Here is a 22,466-nt window from a genome sequence, read left to right as displayed (position 1 = left end):
GAGATGCTTGCAACTAGCTAAGAACCCAATGATGCACACCTTAAAACTAACAAAAACTCTCTCAAGTATTTGATCAATGTCGCTAAATTCAAAAGTAATATGAGAACCCAAACTTCTTTTAACCAGCTCCGCACATAATGTAAGAACCCATTTGTAACTACCATCAATTAATTCAAATATTTGATCACACACTAATTATCAGATCTTCACAACTTCATGTAGTGTAATGACAACCCATACTTTTTAGGTCAAAGTTAATTTATTTTGGAGACATTTTTGGATAAGTTTTTATCATATTTTTCTATTTTATTAACCACAAAACTAGTCATTGTCTGTTTGCTACTAGTAATATTGACACCTAAGCAAATATGTGAAGCTTTAATTTTCCTTACTTCAGATGTTTGCCCGTCGACCAAGACTAAAGCTCTCACTCTCTGTGGGCAGTCATTATAAGAATAAATGATAATAAATCTCCTTCTATCAGTCGTCTAAAACTTTATTTCAAATTTCCCAACAATGATCAAATTTCAAATAAATTATTTCAAATTTGTCGAATTCTTAAACTAACAACCAATTTTTAAAGATCTATCATTACTCATTTTTCTCATTAATTACCAATCAATATACTCATCAAGTTCATATGTGTATCTACTAGTACTGTCATAGCTTGATTGATAGCACTTAATAACTTCACCGCCATGCGATATGATGAATTTTAAAGTATCAACACCAATAAATAAAATTATTAAAATGTTTTAGAAGTTTTATATAATTGTAAGGAAAAAAGATGTACTAAACTAATTACAATGGATGAAATTGTGACCAACACTAGTAATTGTTTTGACCAACACTAGCAAACTAGAGAAACAAAAAATAATTACTGAAACAAAATCATCCAGTTTAGTTAGACGACCAAATATATTAGAATTCATTTTAAGCCTTCATGGATGAATGTTAGGTGATCAAATTATTAAAAGGCCAAGAAAAAACTTGAATTATGGAGGTCTACATTGTAGTCTAAAGGCCTTCATTTAAGTAGAACTAAAACTAAATACATGGAATGTAATTTTAGTAGTAATAGCTCTAGTGGCAGAAGTGTGACCTTTGGGTGACTTTGGGTGATCAAATTATTAAAAGGTGTCAACGATTTAGATATCTTTGGCCCGTTGGTCAAAGCGATGGTGATATAATGGGGATGTCAATAGTAGAATTCAAGTTGGTTAGTTGAAGTGGAGGAATGCTTCGGGCCTTTTGTGTGATAGAAAAGTACTTCTTAGACTAAAAGGAAAATTTTATAAGATGGTGGTGAGACCTGCAATGCTCTATGGCGTTGAATGTTGGCCTTTAAAAGAGAGGCATAATAATAAGTTAAGTGTTGCCGAGATGAGAATGATTAGGTGGATGGCTGGCTTTACACTTAGAGACAAAAAGCGAAATGAATATATCCGTGATAGGGTTGGTGTAGCTTCTGTGACGGAAAAAATTTGAGAAAGTTGTCTTAGATGGTTTGGTCACATTAAACGTCGACCATCTGATGATCCGATTAGGAGAGTAGATGTTTTAGATTCGACTTGCGTTAAGAAAGGTAGAGGTAGACCTAGGAAGACGAGCTTATTGTATTAAAAATGATCTTAATTTAATAGAACTAAATAAAAATATGACACTAAATAGGAAAAAATATGACACTAAATAGGACAACACAATGGAGAAATAGGATTCATGTAGCAGACCACACGTAGTGGGATTAAGCTTTGTTGTTATTGTTGTATGGATGAATGCTGATGAAAACAATAATGCACACACATCTAAACTGGCTTTTTTCTTACCTTCACTTCTTTTTTATTTAAACTCTAACTAGCTCATAGCTTGAAATAGCGCATCGAATTCATGAAAAACTCAAATCATATATCCTCAAGCACAACCTTATAGCAGAATTATAAAACTTCACATATGATATACTCAATTATTACAACATACATGAAGATCTTGAAAGTTACAAACTTTTGGATGATGGTTCTAAATTACCATAAACTATATCTTTGAACTCGGATGAGGTTGCTAAGAACTCTTCAAGTGCTTCAAGTGTCATGAGTTTGAAGCAAACTTTTTTAGGAAGAAACACTCTTGGCGAATCAAATGAGAAAGAATTTGTTTCCGCAACTAAAAAAAAACCCCTACATCTAAAAATCTAGAAGCTTAAGTTATGAATGATTTTGCTGGTAATAATACGATAAATTCATATTGACAGCCAAGAAAGCCACAAATGAGCAAGGGAAGGAGAAAAAAACAAGTATTTTTCAAAGAATTTAAGTAAGATACCGAGGCTAATGAGCATTCTCAATGTAATTACCTGATTGGAGGAGACCTAAAAAATGTTCTTCAAATCATTCATCTTAAAATTGGAGGTTGCCATAGTTCTTAATTCCTATCTTGTGCAATTGATCCAAAACATCTACTACAAGTATTCTACAACCCCATAATCAAGTTCACCGATATTGGCAAGTGGGGAAATGAATAATTTTATAAACAATTACATGAAATTTCAGACAACACTAAACCATTTCATAAACAGTTTCTTGACAAAACTAAGCTTCTTCTTTATTCATTAATAGATGATGGGTGTTTCTCAATTGCTTTAAGATGTTTCATGAATGTTAATTGTCAAACCATCAATTGTAGCCTTATTAAAATAAAACATTTCTTTTCAAGCCGCTCAGGAAAACAAGGATATTTGTAACTCAAAAGTAATAAGACAAAAGCTATATGCTACCTATCTTGTTGTTTCTCTTGTAGTGGCTGGACTTAGTTCGTGTCTATAGTTAGGGAAAAAGATTTTCATGTGAATGACTTTGAGAAGAGAAATACAAATTAGTGCAATAATAAAACATCAATGAAATATAAAAAAATGCTAAAAAAATGAGAGATTAGTCCTTCCCCTAGAAAAGCCTTGCTATAAGCGCCGCAGAAAGGCGGTTAGGGGGCCGTAGACAACCCATTGCGCACAGGAGGCAAGAAGGAGACTGAGATGAAAAGGGAGACCTTGTGCTAGAAAAAGAGGCGCAGAAAAAATTGAAGCCGTAGATGGAGGGTAACATGAGAGAGACAAAGATGACTGAGGAGCCTAACGTGCGGGACTTAAAGTTTTTGGGATTTTTTTTTTTAAATATTTGAAATTTATTTTATTTTTTTGGAATCCTTAAGTGATAGGTAGGGAAAAATCCCATATATTAACACTTAAATTATAAGGTTTAGTTTTTATCAAAAGAAAAACCGAGCCATTTCGCATAAACTTGCCCAGGTTGCGCCAAAGTAATACTAGTCGAGGAACTATCGAGATACCACCCCTTCATCTAAGAAGCCGAAGCGACGACCTTGAAGTCTTTGGTACCTGGGAGATCGTCGACCATGGAGGTCCCGGCGGATCACTCTGCGCCGAAGAGCGAAGTCTCAGCTGCTGCCGGTTCTAGAGGTCAATCAATGGACTATGCGCCATACCCTAAGATTGATCCCGCCGACATTGATCCCCCTCCCCCGCCGCCGCTGGGGACGCAGAACGACACTGGCCACATGGCCACATCCATGCCGGTGGAAAGAAATCCCTACGTCACGCCCTCATCGGTTCCCTCGTCCTCCAAGAGTGAGCTGATCCTTTTTATCAGTTGTCCCCTTATTTAGGATTTGCTTTCGGTGAACGATAGGTTTTCTGATTTGGGGATTGCATTTGATAGACACCATAGAGTCGGTAAAGGATGTGCTGGGGAAGTGGGGGAAGAAGTTGGGCGATACAGCGAAGAAGACAGAGGATCTTGCTGGAAACGTCTGGCAGCACTGTGAGTTTGAGATAATTATGTCTTGTTCTTTAGATTATTGCTCTCTATTGCACTTTTAGTTTATTTTTTTATTCTGAATTGGTTGTCAAGATTTAGTTTTGGGGCTAATTTTGTTGCTTGTGAACGGAAATCATGGTAAAAAAATGATGTGATCACTTCACAATTATCCCATTGGAGGGCTTTCTAGGCATTTGTAGATTTTAACATTAAATTACTTTTAGGTGCTTCCAATAATAAATGTTGTGGGATCTGGCAACTAAATGGGCAATTCTATTGCTTTAGATAATCATTTTTTCCCGAGGAGGTTGTTTTAATTATTGCTTAAGCTGTGCAAACTTCAGTATAGATCTTCATTTTTTCATACTTGTGGCTGCTTGATCAGTTTTCTGTTTGTAACAAAAATGCCCAAATTCTGTCATCTTTGTAATGGCACTGGAATAAATGTAGAAATTGATTTTAATTTTTTTTTGTCTTGATAAGGAACTTTTACAAGTAGGATTATAATTTTGACCATGCAATTATTTGAATCCCAATCATCCATTACTTTCTAGGTGCCTAGGCTCAAATTCACTTATATCTTTAAAATCACTTTGATTTTTGCTTATTCAGTCCCAGTCTGCCAAATTTGAATGCACAGCTAGGAGTGGAGTTTGATTCATTAATTAATCCTTTTTAGAGGGCCCCGTTCTCTCCATCAATTATAATGAAGAGATTCATGGTCTTGCAATGAAAGGGATGCAAATTACAAAAACTTAAATTATTGTATTGAATAGTTAATAATGGATGATGTAATGAAAGTTTTCTTTATTATTAATATATAATTATATTGGAAATGTGCCATCTTTCTAAAGGTTTTCAAAATGCACATCATTTTATGAATATTGTTTAGACAGTATAAAGTATAATCAATGGGGGCATCTTTTAAAATCATGTTCACAAATTCAAATACACATTAATCACATACCTCATATTGCAAGAGATTATGAAAAAGCTAAAAAGAAAATATGCTGTTTATTTTTTAAGTGTAAAACTGAAGTTATGTGAGGCAATGTTATGAGATGTGATGTAAATGCTCGATAAGATTGAAGGCTTGCTAAAGGTGTGATGTTTTTGGAAGTGGAAATGACGATAAAGTGGAAACAAGTGTAATGAAGGTGATGGTGATAAGAAAAGGCTACGATATTGGACTTGAGTTGCCCAAAAGCAATAATGACAATAATAGTTTTGGCATTTGACATGCAGGTGGGGATGAGATGTTGTGAATTAGTAATGGTGGCCTATTTTAGTGTTGGTTGGTTGTGAATGTTAATGTTGGTGAGGGCTAGATGATTTTGAAATATTGGTTGGACTCTATCATCGTAATAATCATCATCAGCCTTATCCTAACTATTTGGAGTTGGTTTAGTTATCCGTTCATTTGATTTTTGCCCGAGGTGTTAAAATTTTAACATCCTTTGTACATGTTATCTTAGGCCTCTTTTTTTTTTTTTTTTTTTTTTTTTTTTTTTGAATTCTATGACACTAATTTTATCTAACCATCTAGTGGGTGCATTTTCTATCCATATTGTTAAAATAAATACATAATTTTTTCAACAAATAGAATATTTTATCTCAAATTTTGACATGAATTAATTCAATAAAATGGTTTAATAATTCATAAATATTTTATATAAATTTTCTGATTAATTTTAAGATAACAATTCAAGGGGGCGTTCGTGCACGCGCTCACACACACATATACATACATGCATACATCCATACATGTATACATACATACATGCATATATCTATACATGTATACATACATATATACATGTGTGTGTGTGTGTGTGTGTGGGTCGGCTACATTAATCTTTTTTATCCGTTATGTCTTATTGAGTGTCATATTTTCATTTAATTCTAATAAATTAAGATCAATTTTATACAACATAGCCAAGTCTTTTAGGTCAACCTCTATATTTCTTAACATAAGTTAAATCTAAAACATCTACTCTCCTAACATGGTCATCAGATGATCGACATTTAATGTGATTAAATCATCTATGACGACTCTCTCTGTTCTTGTCTGTCACTGGAGCTACTCCAACCCTTTCTTAGATATATTTGTTTTGCATTTTGTCTCTAAGTTTAAATCCATTCATCCACCTGAGCAGTCACATCTCAATAACATTTGGCTAAATTTTATGTTTCTCTTTTACAAGCCAACATTCTGTGACATAAAGCATTGCTGGTCTAATCAGTGTCCTATAAAATTTTCTTTTAAGTCTAAATGGTGCTTTTCTACTGCACAATAGGCCCAATGCATTCCTTCACTTCAGCCAACCAACTTGAATTCTACTAATAACATCCTTATCTATAAAACCATCACTTTAAACAATAGACCTGATATATCTAAAATGTTCACTCCTTTTAATGACATGATTCTCCATTTTTACTTTGAAATAATGTTGTACAAGAATCATATTATCTGTTAAGCTCTTGATAAATAGGGTGGTGTCAATTTTACATTTTCTAATTCCATGAACAATTAGAAATTTACTTAGCCTATCAAAAAATCTTCAAGTTTAATTTAGGTGAAACCCTTTTGCCAAAATTTTGGAGTACTTTGTTTGATTACTTCAAAAGTTTGTAAATATGTTATTAAACTTGATTTATATTTTTATTTGCTATAAATCTACTTCATTTTGAATTTATTTTCTTGTTATTTTAAATTACAAAATTATCTATTATGATTAGAAATTTTTATGTTAATTTATTTAAATTTTCATGTTAGATTGAATCAATATAGTACATTGTGTTAGCTAAAAATTTTATTTCATTTTGGTTTAAGTTTTTATGTTAAATTAAATCAAAATCTTACACAATATTGATTATAAATCTTTTTTCATTTTAATCTAACTTCTCTTGTTGTTTTGCATTGTGTTAAATTGAAAATTTAGATTAAGTTCAGTTTAATTTGATTTGCATCTTTATGCTTTTCGAGTGAGGAAACTGCCACTTTAGGAGTGAGGAAACTGCCACTTTAGGAGTATAAAAGAAATCAATAAAAGGTGTACTTCTAACATCAGTGGATCTACTTAGTTGGGGAATAGATATGCTTCGTAAATCTCTTATTAACCATCAAACATTGAGATATTATCAACTTTGGACTAACCTAATGGTTTTATCCCATTGGTGTAATGTAACATCCTAAAAAATCACCCATCTCAGGAGTGCTTTGATAAAGAAAACACTTAACTTTAGAGTCTACAATTAAATTCTAATTATTATACTAAACAATGCCTCAATAATTATGACTTCAACTTCTAAGGAAAGGGAATTTATAAGATTTTCACTTGCAATAGGTTTATTAGAAAGGAAAAATAGAGCTGGTGGTTTAGGAATTTATAAAATATTTTGGTGAATAAGTTTTTTTCTTAAATTCAGCATTTCATGCTGTTTTAAAATCAAAATTAGTATTGTTGTTTGAATTTTTTTAAAATTTATGTGTTTAAAATCTGAAATATATTTATCTTAAAAATTACATTTAATTTAACATAATCTAAACTTTAATGTGAGCTTATCAATTTATGAAATCAATATATGTGTATGTGAATGTGGTTGGTTTGAAATTTTTGTAAGATCACCTTCATTAATTAATTTTGATTTAAGCTAGAATTTGAAAATCTTGTAATTGTCAAAAATTATATATTTTATTTTTCTTCAAGTCATTTGGCTTGTTTTTCCTTTCTTGTTTTCACACTTGTAACATGATTGGGTTGGTTCTTACCCTGTAAAAAGTGTATGTAGATTGTAACCTTTTTATTACTGGTGGTTTCCTAGTTTAGCGGTTGTGTAGGCATTAATGTAGGCCTTGGGATTAGTTTTGTGCCGAACCATGTAAGAATTACTTGAGCACGCTCTCTTTTTGTTATGTTATCTTTTTTTGCACTCTTGTTTGTGTTTATTTCTTGTCATTTTATTTTCTGGTCAAAATTACTTTTGGTTGTGACATTGAAATCAATTGAATTTGAATCAAGTTAATTACTCTTACTCGAATAAGAATGTTCAAAATCACTACAATAATTTTTTTAGAATCAACCAATGATTTTTTTTGTGGTTCTGATGAATTTACGATGAAATTGTAATTGTCAACAATTTGTTTTGTGATTTTGAAAATCTTTGTTTAAGAGAAGTATGTGGTGAATAATTTTGACAACTACCAAAACGGATATATCATAATTTCTCACAAGGCACTTTTTTATTTTACCCCCTCAACCTAAACCCTAGAAATTATATTTGTTTTTATACCCGTCATTTGGTTTTATCAATTCAAAAATTTAATATTTAGAATATAAAGGCATATTTTATCTTTAATTAATTTTATTTGATTATTGTTAATGTCACACTCATTGAAATTATCTATCATATATCTAGGTTTTTATTGTAGTTTTATAACTTGAGTAAACTCTACAATGACTTGATTTAAACTACATTAGGGAGAACACAAAGATGTGAACTTAAATGTTGATCCTTGATGTAATGTTACTACAATTCAAAATTTTTTGGTCGCTTTGTCACTATTTTTAGCACTATTTAGTGCTTCTTCATACTTATCCATAATTACTTCCCTATATTCTTGACAAACCAGATTGGACCGATAGATTCAACTGAGTTGACCATGAGCCGACATATATAGAATCGACAAGTCCAAATTACATTTTTAGTCATTTTTAATTCTCAATCCATGCTTAAAATTTTTCTTATAAATTTATATCTTTAAATTATACAAGAAGAACAACAACGAAACCTTTATCCCACTAAGTGAATGATTCATGATTTCTTGCATGCGTGGAAAACTAACTTCCAATCCATTGTGTTGATAAAATTAAACATTTTGTTTCTTATACTTGTTTTTTGGCTAGTCATACTTTGTTTTACAAACTGCTTATGTCTCTTTTTCAGTAGCAAAATATTTAAAAATCAAAGCAAGAATTTTATTTCATCCAAAATATCCTAATCCACCACCATACAATTCAAAAATAATTCAAAGCTGCAAAAAAGAAGTCTGAATGCTAAGTCGAGTTTATTTAAAAAAAAAGTCCACTTGTGTCATTTTACTTTTCACCATTTTTATACATTGATGCAGAATATAAATAATTTATATTTTCTTTGTGTTAAATGTCAAAGCCAATAATTTTAAAAGATAAAGTACTAAGAAAAACTTTAATTACTAAGCCTGTAAGCTATTTTGTTCTAACTATGAACGTATGATGAATAACAAAAGTATATACTTGATGATAGTAGATGCATTTTACATTGTATGGAATTCAATTTATTTTGAGCATAAAAAATTGTAGAGCTTCATTATCAAAATGTAAAATAATTATTTTGTAAATAAATTAGTGTAATCAAATTTATGAAAATTGAATAGTGGTATAAATCTCCAAATTGCAAGTAAAATATCAATTTTTTTTGCATTTTTTTACATATTACTAATGAAGGCGATTGGAACATATTTTGATTAAGAACAACTCTATTACCAACTTTGATGCAAACGGGTAAAGCTAGAGTGGGGGTACTGGGGACCTGTACCCCCCCAACTAACCTGACTGAATATACCTATGCTCTGGCTTGGCAACTTCTTGGACATAAGCTAAGGGGCTGTTTGCTAGAAAGATTTGAGCTGGATTTCTTGATTTAAACTTAATGCTGCCAAACAACAAAAATGACATCTTTTAATCTATAGGTTCTTAAATCACATATATTGTCTGTTTCACCTTAAATCTAGGATATAGTAAATCCATTTTGTCGACCGATTTACGCGATTTAGATAAAGTGATAGGTGAGAGGATGGAGAGAAATATGAGGGTTACCTTCCTCAATGGTTTCAGGTACGAGCAAATTAGAGGGAGGAGAAAGATGGCAGCTTCAAAGTTTGCATGCCGCGATCCCGTTGTTGCCTTCCTGGCTAGGGTTTCAGAGTTTGTATGTCACTATTCTGTAGCTCTTGTGGCTGTTTTGCGAGGGTTAAAATGATGTGTCATTTCCATACATACCACACAATTCATATGTATTTACATTTCTAACACCTAAACTTTATTTTTTAAATTTATACCACAAAAATTTTCATGTCATTTAAAAAATACCGCCACTATAATAAAAAAAAAAAAAAGATGAAATACAACTTTTTATGCATAGATAAGTTGAAATGTATGCAAAAAAAAAAAAAAAATTAGGTGTTAAATATGTAAATACAAAAGAATTAATTGTTTTGTATCTAAATCTTCCTAAAATGATTTATAGGAATTAATAAATTTCACTTAAGTTAAATCCTACTTGCAGCCAAAAACGTAAAGTTAATGTTAAAAAAATTTAGTAAAATGTCTGATTTTAAATTAATATTTGTAAAATTAATAAATTAAGATATTTACTGTTTATTAAAGAGAGCTATTGTAAAATTTATAGTAAAAATATAATAATAGATGTATAAATAGATAAGAATTAAGTGTTTTGTATCTAAATCATCCAAAAATGATTTATAGGATTTAATAAATTCTACTTAAGTTAAATCATATTTGCAGCCAAAAACATAAAGTTAAATGTTTAAAAAAAGACACTAAAATATCTGATTTTAAATTAAAATTTGTAAAATCAATAAATCAAGATTTTTTACTTTTTATTGAAGAGAACTGTTGTAAAATTTATAGTAAAAATATCATACTATTAAGTCGTTTATTTTTTAGATATAATCAACATAAATATTGTTATAGAAGATTAAAAAATATTCCCTCCATATACTTAAATAAATTTAAATGTTAAATTTATAAATTTATGAGTATATTTAACATAAAATTTATTATAAAATAATAAACTTTACTTTATTCTGAAATATTTCATGTTATTTCTATTTGATATATCAATAGTCAGGATATTTTAATTTTATTTTTTTATATTTGATTAGTTTTTAATTTTATAAAATAAATTATAAACATATAATCATTAAATTTAATAAATTTGTAGAGACTATAAAATAAATTTATCAATCAAATTCTTTATTGTATTTATGCAACATTCTTGATTGAAATTCTTAAAAGTATGTAGTTTATTTTATTTAAATTTGATAAAAAATAGCAAGGATATTTTTAAACTTAGTAGTTTGTACCCTCATTAAAATAATTTTCTAGGTTCACCCTTGTTGATGCATCACATTCAATTGCAAATATGGTGAAGTGTGGGATCTTCGATTAATTTTCTTTTATTGAACTTAACACTGTCATCCACTTCTTGAGTTCATTTTAATTTTTAAGCTTTTAAATAATTGATAATGACAGTGATTAAAATACTATAAATTTTAATAAATTTCAAAACTAGCACAGACACCAAAACTTGTTACCACTTTTGATTTTTCAATCTTCATACATTAAGAAGAAATTACAAGTCTATATTTTATATCATGGAAGAACACTTTTTAGGGTTAATTAATAATTTCTTTCTTTTTTTGAAGTTTCATCATTAGATTTACAAAATATGTTATAAATGTAATTAACTTCAAGTTTTTTCAATAAGAGGCTTTACAATTTTGTTCATTTTTCAACAATTCATGCAACTACTCATGTGTGGCGAGGTGACTCACTATACTGGCCTTGGTATGGAGATACACCCTCATGTTATTTGTGTAGCAAGACACAAAGTGCCATAATAGTATGCACTATTGGTGGGATATAATGCATTGCCCTTGGGGCTCAATAGTATTTTATTTTCATAATATATTTCTCAAGGTATAAAAAAGACAATCAGAAATTAAACCTTAGCAAGGCAAGGCATAACCCTTGAGACCGATCAAGTCATAAGTCTTAAAATAGAAAAAATTATAAAATTAAAAATATTTCATTAATATTATAGAAATTAGTGATATATTGAGTTAGTTTATTTTCATAAAGATAAATACAAATCTTAATTTAAAATATTGATATAAATTATAAGTTTAAAATGTGATTTTAGGTAAGCATTCATTTTAAATTTAAATATTCCCTATGAATCAAGATCTATAGTTGGATCACATTTGTTTTCATCATCTTTAAAAGAATAATCATATTTGTTATCATTAACTCTTTTTCATTGCTGAATTCAAAATGCTTTTCAATTACTATAATTTTTTTCTTACTCTTTTTATCAATTAATATTAAACCCAATGTAATTTAAAATAAAAGAATTAAATAATAATGTAATCATATTTAAATTATTTTTTGAAATTTTTGTAGGTATTGTATCATATATGTTGAGTATAAATTTTCGTAATTGTTCACATAATTTGATTGAGTTGCAGCCTCAAATACCTCAAGGCATACATATTATAAAGAAAATGCGCAAATCTCACCGGTGATTGGCTTATGCATCGAGGCTTTTTCAATCAGTGAAGCTTATGCCTCGAGACATTTTTGTGCAGTTTTGTTTGTTGCAGTCTCAAGGTCTAAGCCTCAAACGTCTTTTTAAACAAGGATATTTCTCAAGAATGATAATTATATTATGTAACTTCATTTATTATTATTTATTTAATTTTTTCTTTTTTGTTAGGGCTTTCCTATGGTAAATCATGCATACACTATTCGCGCAATTTAGGTTAATGACATCAAGGTCTACATAGACTTTTGATGATGGTGAGAAACTTTGATTCGAGAATTAGATAATGACTTTGATTCCAAGTAATAATTTAGATTCCAGTCATCACTTTCAACAACACCTCCTCTTCACATGAGATCCTTGACCCTTCATTTGCTCTTTGAAGCTTAGTTCATAATCTGATCCTTTTTGCCCGCAGGTTTTCCTAAAATTCCTCCTATATTATTTTAGCAAAATAAATAAATAAATAAATATAATGACGCATTTAGATGTATTTTACTTTTGTTGATAAATACTGTTTAGGTATTGTACTTGTGCAAATATATATATATATATATATATATATCCTCATGACATATTGTCTTGTGTGCAAATCATAATGGACAAGCTATCTTTGATTTCTCGTCATATGAAGGAATAACCACATAATTTAGCATATAGCAACCTTGTATCCCATCTACGCTCTGTTAAAACCACATATATGTTAACATGGAAAACTTTTTAGAGTATTATTATATACAAAATTGTTTTTATGCATGCAAACTAATTTTCATTTCTTGTTAATAAAATCTTCACCTTAAAGATACATTTTCCTTGGTAATTGATGTATTTATAATTTTTTATCATTACCATGATAGTTTATTTTTCACAACTTTTCATGCATGTTGAGTGACATCTTTCTTTATAATAATGTAATAATGATGCAAATATGTGACAAAAAATAATTGTACAATAATCATGAAATTGAAAAGTGAACTATTACATGCATCTTAACCATATGTACTTTGACTGTATATAGCCAAATATGGTATAGAAGATATAAAAATGAAAGAGAAACAGAAGCAACGCAATTTGCTGAAGAGCCATTGAATATGAAATAATTATAAGATAATATCCGACTAAAAACAGATAAGATGCCTTTCATGTGTTTTGCTCAAATTGAGGAAAAACAAGAGAGTTGGCATTGGAGGTGATGATTCAATGTGATGATTTGTGGCTGTGCTGTTTAGAATGCATAATTAGTTGGGCGTTAACTAGTAGAGGCCACATGCACATTTAGTCAGTAGAGTACACGGGCGGTGCATGATGGCTTCATGAATCTTTTTTCTGTAATTTTTAGCTGTATGTGTAGGAATGAATGATGATAATTTAATTGTGAAATGAACTTGGTCGTTATTTATTCAGTGGTTTGATTGTTCCACTCTTGTTCTTCTCGGTTTGTTGCAAAATGGTTTTGCTAATGGACTGAAGTGGCTAGGGAATCGGTTCATTATTGAGTCTATTAGGCTGATCAATTCAGCTCGCTTTCCCTTGTTTTATGCTATATTCAAAAAAGCATTTGCTACGCCATACACTATTTGCTAGGGCTCTACAAGAACATTGTGCTATGATGCACAATCTTCCATTGACAAGTGAGTTAAACACTTGAATACGCTATGCTCATTAGATATAACCAAAAAGCATGATATGCCATTCATAAAAATACACTATAGGATTAAAAATATGGTTTTTTATTCATCTTTGGTGTTAACTTTAATTTAATGATACTCCCTTTTAAGATCAAATTTTGGAACTATTGTCCTAGTCGATCTAAGGTTCAAACAGGTTTGGTGAGAGAGGTTAAGAATTTCAAATTTAAGGTTGATGTATTGGCACCTTGTTTTAAGCTGTTCTTTTGATATGCATAATGGCTTCGTTCAATGTTTAAAAATTGTGTAATTGGGTATTGAGGCATTTTCCGTTCTTGACACGAGACGTAAGCTATGAGGCGGGTTAACACATAAGTTTGACAAGTTGAAAATTGAGTAGTTAAAATAAATGGGTAAAAATATATAATAGCATCATAATTTATAAATATATGAAAGGAGGAAAATATATTAACATTATATTAACATCATAATATGATAAAAAAATATTAAATTGCACAAATATATAAGTAAGACGTAAGTTAAGTTTAGCATAAAAAGATTTTTCACTCCTATTGAATAACGTAATATCATTCATAGTTGTAAATAAGATAAAAAATAATCAAAAGTTCTCACTCAACACTCTCATCACTTACGGGTTCTTCATTGGAATCATCATAATGTATAGCTTTCTCCTCCGTCTCTTCATCACTTGAGTCTAAGTTCTCCCATTGTTCATCTTATTCAACTTCAATTATCATTCTTTTTCCTATTTAGTTATGAAAGATTAATCAATAAAAAAATAAAAATTAACATTCAAGAAGATGTCAAATTCTTTAATTTGTAAAAATATATACTTTTTAATCTCTTATTATTTAGTGCTGGATGTGCTATCTTTGTTCCTGTCACCATTAAAGAAATCAACGTTCAAATTTTCTTGTTATAACTCAGCTAATATGATCATCTATAAACCACTCATCTTGTGATGACATATCTTCACATAAAGAGGATCCTCATCATCCTTCAACATACTTTCTTTTTTTATACTGCTATTTTTTAATTCTTTAATTTACGAGATATACACCAAAAATTTATCCTTAAGGCTATTAGGCAATTTCTCCTTTTTTTGTGAACTTGATTATTTGTACTCCAATTATGCTCACATTCAAATGACGAATATGCAAGTCCTAGTATTTTGTGAACTTGATTATTTGTGCTCCAATTATGCTCACATTCAAATGACGAATATGCAAGTCCTAGTATTTTAATAATAAATATTGGAGCTCTAGAGTTTCATCACCAAATTGGATTCTGCATTCAATTATATTTGAAAGAAAACTATATAATTAGAAATTAAAAGAATAGTACTTAGATACCCAATACTTGCTCCAATAAATATATGTAATATTAAAAATTTTACTTGGAGAGCTCTATTGCAGCCCCAAAAAATTGCATCTCAGCAGTTGCTCTTTTATTTGGGTCAACAATTAATCTATCTATATAATGATACAGACCCAATTTGATCTCAAGATTGGTGGATTTGTTCTCAACGTATTGAAATTGAAACTTGAGGAAATATCTTGCCGCATGCATAGTAAAGCTTAAATGTTAATTTATCATCAATGATTTCCTAAATCTCTCTATAATTGTTCTCTCCTCCTTCTAGGTTATGCACTATTAACTCATTGACCTCATCCATTGTGTTGTAAATAAAACCGATAACTGGCTTCTTTTCGGCATCCACCATCTTCAAGGTTTGTACTAATGACTTAGTCGTTATTATTGCATATGTGAAACTAGCTAAAATATTTTATTTATAATAATTATTTTGACTTTCTTTCCTCAGATTTCTTAGCCCATACACAACTAAGTCAATTAGTGAACTGAACAGTGTCTCCAATAGTTATTTAGCTTCCAACATACTCTGCAGAGTTAAAAGGGCTGTAGCTAATCTTGCTGCAGCAGGACGTAGTTTTTTTAGAAAACTTACTCATTAAAGAAAATGCCCTAGAATGATTGCACAAGAATTTACTTTTTTTCTCCGCTTTGGTCAAGGCATTTTTATGCTTGACATATCACCAATCTTCTCTAATATCATGTCTATGCAAAGTACAACACAAGATATCCACTATAAATATTTTTTCTTCTCCATTAAATTATTTCCAACTGTCATAAAAACATTTGCATTATTTGTCACAATCCGTACTACCAAATGCTCTCCAATTTCATGTATCACTCCATCAAATGGTCAAAAAGTATACTATACGCTCTTCACCTTTCTACAAATTTAAAAAGTAATGTTATCTGAATTATTGATTAGAATATTAATCAAATTTCTTTTCTTTATGTTACCATCCATCTCACATGATTATAACTCCAGTCTGACTCCATGTCTTCTTAATTTTTTTATGATTTTTTTTTTTGTATTATTCAACTTCTTTTTCAGTACCTATATTCTCAAGTCATGCATGGATGGGGGTTTCAAGCCTTGATCATAAGCATTAATAGAATGAATCATATTAAAATAAGAAGAAAATGTTGCCACTTTGAATGAAATAGAATTCTTATAAAAAAATCTCCTAATATCCATGCAGGCACGTTTGCGTGCCTCTCTGACATGCCCTAGAGATATTTATTAGCTATAGCTGCCCCTCTTTATGACCCCTATCATCCTCTACATTGATCATATACTGATATAAGGGACCTCTTGTATCTCTACTGGACATTTTGTAGAGATGATGAGGAATCTTTGGCATTGCATTCACACTCATAGCAAGATCCGACATCAATTCTATCATTAAAATGCTGTGCAAGATGCTTGGACATTGTCAAATTTTTCATATAAGATTGAATTTCTTTTTTGAATACTTTTGCACTTTAACAACAACAACTACATCAACAAAGCCTTAATCCCACTACGTGGGGTCGGCTACATGAATCCTTTTTCTCCATTGCGTCCTATTTAGTGTCATATTTTTATTTAGTTCTAGTAAATTAAGATCATTTTAATACAATAAGCCCAAGTCAATATTTTTTTTGTGAGCAAGATGTGCTCCTTCATCCGTGTAACACATCCTTTAACCATCTTATCACTGAAATTGTATTTCAAATAAACATGTGTATTACCGTTTTCACCAACATCAACTTGCACATTATGCCTTCACTTTGGATCTTTTCAATTTCTCAATGTAAATTTCTCATTGCCTGTAAACGTTTCTCCCAAAAATTGAAAACCCTATAGTGAAAATTTTGTTTTAAAATCAAAGCAAATTGAAAGTGTTAAATTTCAATCGTAAATGTAGGGATGAATGGATTATTACACCGCATAAAGTGAACATAAGAATAGAGATACATTGCCACCGATTAAGAGTGAACATAGACATGTATCGCATCTATAATGATCATGGAGTTGTATAACTAAGAGTGAGACATACCTATTAATGGTGAATATTATGTCAAAATGCAAAATCTCGTGGAGACGTAAAGTAGTATAGCGTATGATATAATAAAATATTTTAAATGCACTATAAAGGTTGATCATGGAGTTGTATAACTAAGAGTGAGACATACCTATTAATGGTGAATATTATGTCAAAATGCAAAATCTCGTGTAGACGTAAAGTATAGCATATGATATAATAAAATACTTTAAATGCACTATAAAGGTTTAAAAAATACAATTAAAGATGCAACTAAATATAATTGATCATTTATGAATGACAATTAGATTGAAAAGTAAATTATTATAATAATAAAAACAAGTAAATTTATAAATAGTAATACCATTCTTATAATATCAAATATTGATGCTTAAGCTCATATGCTTAACCACTCAAAATTCAAAACACATTTTTTGGTGGCATTTAAATGCATACCACTCAATTCCTATGTATTTATGTTTAAAATATCTAAACTTTAATTTTTTTTACTTTTATACCACTCAAATCTTTCATATCACATCAAAAATACCACCCAATATGACTCAAGCTTGTAAATTGAAGTTTAGGTGTTAGATATGTAAATACATAGGAATTTTGCGGTATATACGTATATCTTAATTTTTCTTTGGGATATTTACATGCGTAGCAACCAATTCTTATATATTTACCTATCTACCACCTGTTTATATTTTTGACATTTATAACACCTAAAAATTCAACATAAATACCTGCAAATTCAACAAACAGAGACAAAAGTAGAGAAGAAAGCTTGGAATCCAAACCAAACAGTGGCATGTGGCTATGAAAGCTAGGATCCGACTGCGTCAATGTCAGTGCTGGCTGAATCATTCGGTCTTGTAGGCGGCATCATCTGGCGGATGAGAGGGAGACGGGGGCTTGTGGGTTCAAATAAAACAACTTCAAGTGGCTGTTGCGGTGTCGACAACAAGAAGATCAGACATTTGTGACATCGTTCAGTGTAGCAATCAGCGTCACTTGCTGTGTGAGATCGAGACGAGAGGGTTGTGGGTTGATACAAATACACACTTTTAAATACCTAAAACAAATACAAAGTGGACGCCTCGGTGAATTGAAAGCTAAGCGTGCCCTATTGTGCGTCTCAGAATACCCAAGGCATACACAATGGCTGATTCAAGTGATGTGTATGCTTCAACGTGAAAATTTCTTGATTGCACAGAGGCGGGCCTCTAATTGCGTAATTTTAAAAAGTGGTTTCATTGGACTTGTTGATCTGATTTGTCAATGGATTGTGAAAACTTTTGACAGTAATTTATGAAGCATATCATTTATTACATATTATTGATTGACATTAAATCGTTCGTGCTCATACAATTCATCTTGAACTTTACTTTCATAGATTGTTGATGTGCAAATTAATTAGGTTTATCATTCTTATGTCATGATAAAACAATCATTGATACCAAATTTGAGATAGCCCATATATTTGAATTATAAAACAAAAAGAGAGAATGAAAGGGTTTTGTTGCAAGGAATTGAGCAATATTATATAAAAATATTGGGGACTAACTTTTTTTTATGAGGAAGCACTCTTCTTAATTAAGAATTTGACTAAAAACTAGTAATAGTTGTCCCTAAGCCTTTATAACACAAGTGCTTTTATAGCCCAAAGAATCAACCATATGAAGTGAATGGAAAGTGAAGGAGTTTAAGCTTGGCATCAAGTTTTACTATCCATTTGAGCTGCCTCCTCCTTTGGTCTTTTGAGGCTTACTTCGTGTCATCATAATTTCTTTGCAAGCTTCACAAACAATTTTTTTCTTTCCTACCAAAGTAAAAAGAAGTCTATTTGTGATATAATTGCTCCATTTTTAAAAGTAAATAAACACTATTCTTATTTTTTAAAATGTATTTTGTTATCACATGATTATAGTCTATTGCAAAATCAAGTACAGCTCCTACTAGTTCATTTCTCTCTCTTAATCCACACCAAACATGTATCGTCATATGCATCCTTCTATTAGAATTGAGATGTTCATTTAAGTCATCCCAATAAATATCATATTTTCTTAATTATACATTTTAGTAATTCATCTTTCTTTTTTTAAAATTTTTTTATTAAGTATCTATTAATCCAACTCAAGGAACATCAATAATAACCTCATTATGATTATCTTTATTGATATCATCTTATTCTAATCTTCTCTCTTTAATAATTTTATCTTTCATCTCATTAATTGTTGTTTTTTTTAGTTAAAGAGCATTATACAGCTTCTCGTTTAAAACCACAAAAATAAATACAGCCCAGGTAAGAGGGACTATAACCCATCTATACAACTCACACAACAAAATAAAAAACTAAGTCCCTCTCACCAAAAGAAAATACAACTCACACGATCCAGACCAACAACCCAAGATGCACCAACATGACCACACCAATCAGCCGCAGCATTACAATCTCGCTTGGTATGAGACGAACAGTGAGTTTCTTGCTAAGAGCATGTATCTGCTTCATTGGAATTAAAATACTCCAATGCACATCAGTGAAATCCCTGTAATAATTCCACAATACTAAAACATCCATTTCAATAACAATATGCTTCCAATTTAACTGCACAACTAACAGAAGACTAAACAAAACAACATCAGCTTTAGCAACAAGAGGAGATATAGGCACAGGAGCAACAAAACAACATAAAACTATTCCATAACAGTCACGACACACTCCTCCAATGCCCGCCTGCTTATCTTTCCAACTGCCATCAATGTTCAACTTAAAATAAGGAGCAACAAGCTTTAACCATTTAGAGACAACAACATTATTTCGTACAGTAAAAGACTTCTGAGTATGCATATTATAAAACCAACTGCCCAACCATGTACTAGTAGTAGGAGAGAAATCATGACAATTAATACGTTTGAAACTAAAATTAATTATCCAACTACAAGTAGTACTAATGCTAGGCTCAGTACCCTCATGCTTAGAATTGTTGGCCTTATTAGGATGATTCATATGGATTGTAAAAACATTACCAATTTTTTCCCACCATTTGAGCAAAACAACAATTCCAAAAAATATGCATAAGAGTCCCGTCATTTTTATGGCAAAGTAAGCAACGAGAAGGAAGGAGTAAACCTTTGAGTTTTAAAATTTCGTAGGTATGATCTTATGAAAAACTCTCCACATAAAAAAGGATTGAGAAGGAGTAACCTACTTGTTCCATAGTCATTTGAGATTAGTGCCCTGAAAAAACTTAAAAAGAATTAGCAAAGGTTTTAGCCATAGAAACACCATTTTTCATCTTAATTTTAGAAATATTATCAACATCTTTATTAATAGGAGTCCTATTAATAAAATCAACATCTCATTTATGAAGCATGATAACGAAGCTTCAACATATCCCAATTCTTATTATTCCAAAGCTCATTAACCTTTAAAGTAATATTATAAAGGCCACCATAAAAATCAGCTAAAGGGACATGCCCTAACTAGTTCTCATACGAAAATGACACATTACCATGACCATTATCCCAGTATAGTAGAAGCAGCCACTTTAAGCATGTCTTTCCAAATGAAAGAGTCATGCTTAGTAGGAGAAACCTTCAAAGGACTATCATTGTGACAATACTTAGCATGCAATAGTTTAGCCCATAAAGACTTATTAGCACGAAAACGATACGACGATTTCATGTAATTAATCTTTATAGTATCCTCAAAATTTCTAAAACCCAAACCACCTTTTTCATCTGGTTTGCAAATTCTAGACCAGCTTTTCCAATGAATATTCGACTTACCATTACCTTCCCAAAGAAACTAATTAAAAAGTTTCTCAAGCCTTTTAAGAACACCAATAGGGGCTTGCATAATTCGTAAAGAGTAACGAGGGAGAGAAGTGAGAATACTTTTGAGAATGGTAATTCTACCACCAAAGGAGAGAAATTTATTCTCTCAAGAAAGAATCCTCCCCTTCACTTTATCAATAAGAGAGCCAAAAAGATGCACTCTTTTATGCTTGATATCAAGATTAATCCCAAATAAGTTAAAGGAAGGGTGCCTTTTTGGCATTTGTTAACATCCATAATCCAATTCTTTTTACAAGAAGGAATAAGTTTAGAGCAATAGAAAAAACACTTATCAGTATCTGCAAACTTGAAGCATCTTGAAAATGCCCCAAAACCTTCCAAAGGAGCTTTATAGATCTTTTATGAGCATTTGAAAGAATAACCAAATCATCAGCAAAACAAAGATGTGAAATACTAATCTTCCCTTTATGAAGATAATTTAAACTAGGGCATTTTTCATATAAGGCATTAAGGCATCTAGAAAGATAATCAAATCCAATAATAAAAAGAATAGGTGATAAAGGATCACCTTGCTTTATACCTTTAGAAGAATTAAAGAAGCCACAAGTGTTACCATTAATTAACAAGGAATAAAAATTGTTTTGATGAATTTTCTTAATAAGCATACAAAATTCCTCACTAAAACCAATATTATGTAAAACTTTTAAAATAAACTCCCATCTTATGGGTATCAAAAGCTTTCTTAATGTCCATTTTAAAAATAACATTACTAGCATTACCTTTTTTATGAAAATCCATAAGAAGTTCCTTGCATAGTTAACACATTGTCACAAATATTTCTGCTTTTCACAAAAGCTGATTGGTTATCACTAATAATCTTTAGGCAAAATAGGTTGCAATCTTTTCACAAGGATTTTAGAAACAATAGAGTTAAGACTAATGGATCGAAAAGAATCCCATCTTTTAGCATTCTTAACTTTAGGAATAAGAATAGTAGGAGAAGATTTAAAATATTTAGGTAGATCAATAACTCTGAAGAAGTCCACATTGCTAACAAGTTCATGTTGCACAATATCCCAACAACTTCTATAAAATTCCACCGTAGAACCATCAGGTCCAGCAGCTTTACCATCTTCCATATCAAGAATATCCTTAATTTCATCAACAGTAGGAATCTTGATAAGATTCCTATCATGGCAAATAGAAGAAACATTATAAAGTTCACCGGTAATGGTAGCAAGAGAAGACCCATTACTAGCAAACATATTAGAAAAGAAATTAACCCCGTCACCTTCAATAGCTTTCATATTAGGTAACATAACTTCAGTCTTGATCTCAGTGATCAAAGTATTCCTTCTTTTAGGTTTAATGCAAGCATGAAAATAAGCAGTGTTACGATCTCCATC

The 22,466-nt window shown here is 30.6% G+C and overlaps 1 protein-coding gene across 1 annotated transcript in view; it reads left to right on the top strand.

Moving 5' to 3' along the window:
- The first annotated feature begins 3,280 nt into the window (after positions 1-3,280).
- Positions 3,281-22,466, top strand: part of LOC110033560 (GEM-like protein 1) — a 29,728-nt gene continuing 10,542 nt past the window's right edge. The window contains exons 1-2 of the mRNA XM_020737584.1: positions 3,281-3,637; positions 3,729-3,830. Of these exons, the coding sequence (XP_020593243.1) occupies positions 3,406-3,637; positions 3,729-3,830 (334 nt within the window). The 5' untranslated portion in view covers positions 3,281-3,405. The remainder of the gene's footprint in view (positions 3,638-3,728; positions 3,831-22,466) is intronic.

Source organism: Phalaenopsis equestris, unplaced genomic scaffold (assembly GCF_001263595.1).
Source record: "Phalaenopsis equestris unplaced genomic scaffold, ASM126359v1 Scaffold001221, whole genome shotgun sequence".
NCBI lineage: Eukaryota > Viridiplantae > Streptophyta > Magnoliopsida > Asparagales > Orchidaceae > Phalaenopsis > Phalaenopsis equestris.
The sequence above is the reverse complement of the archived record's forward strand: the minus strand, read 5'-3'. Positions and strand labels throughout refer to the sequence as shown.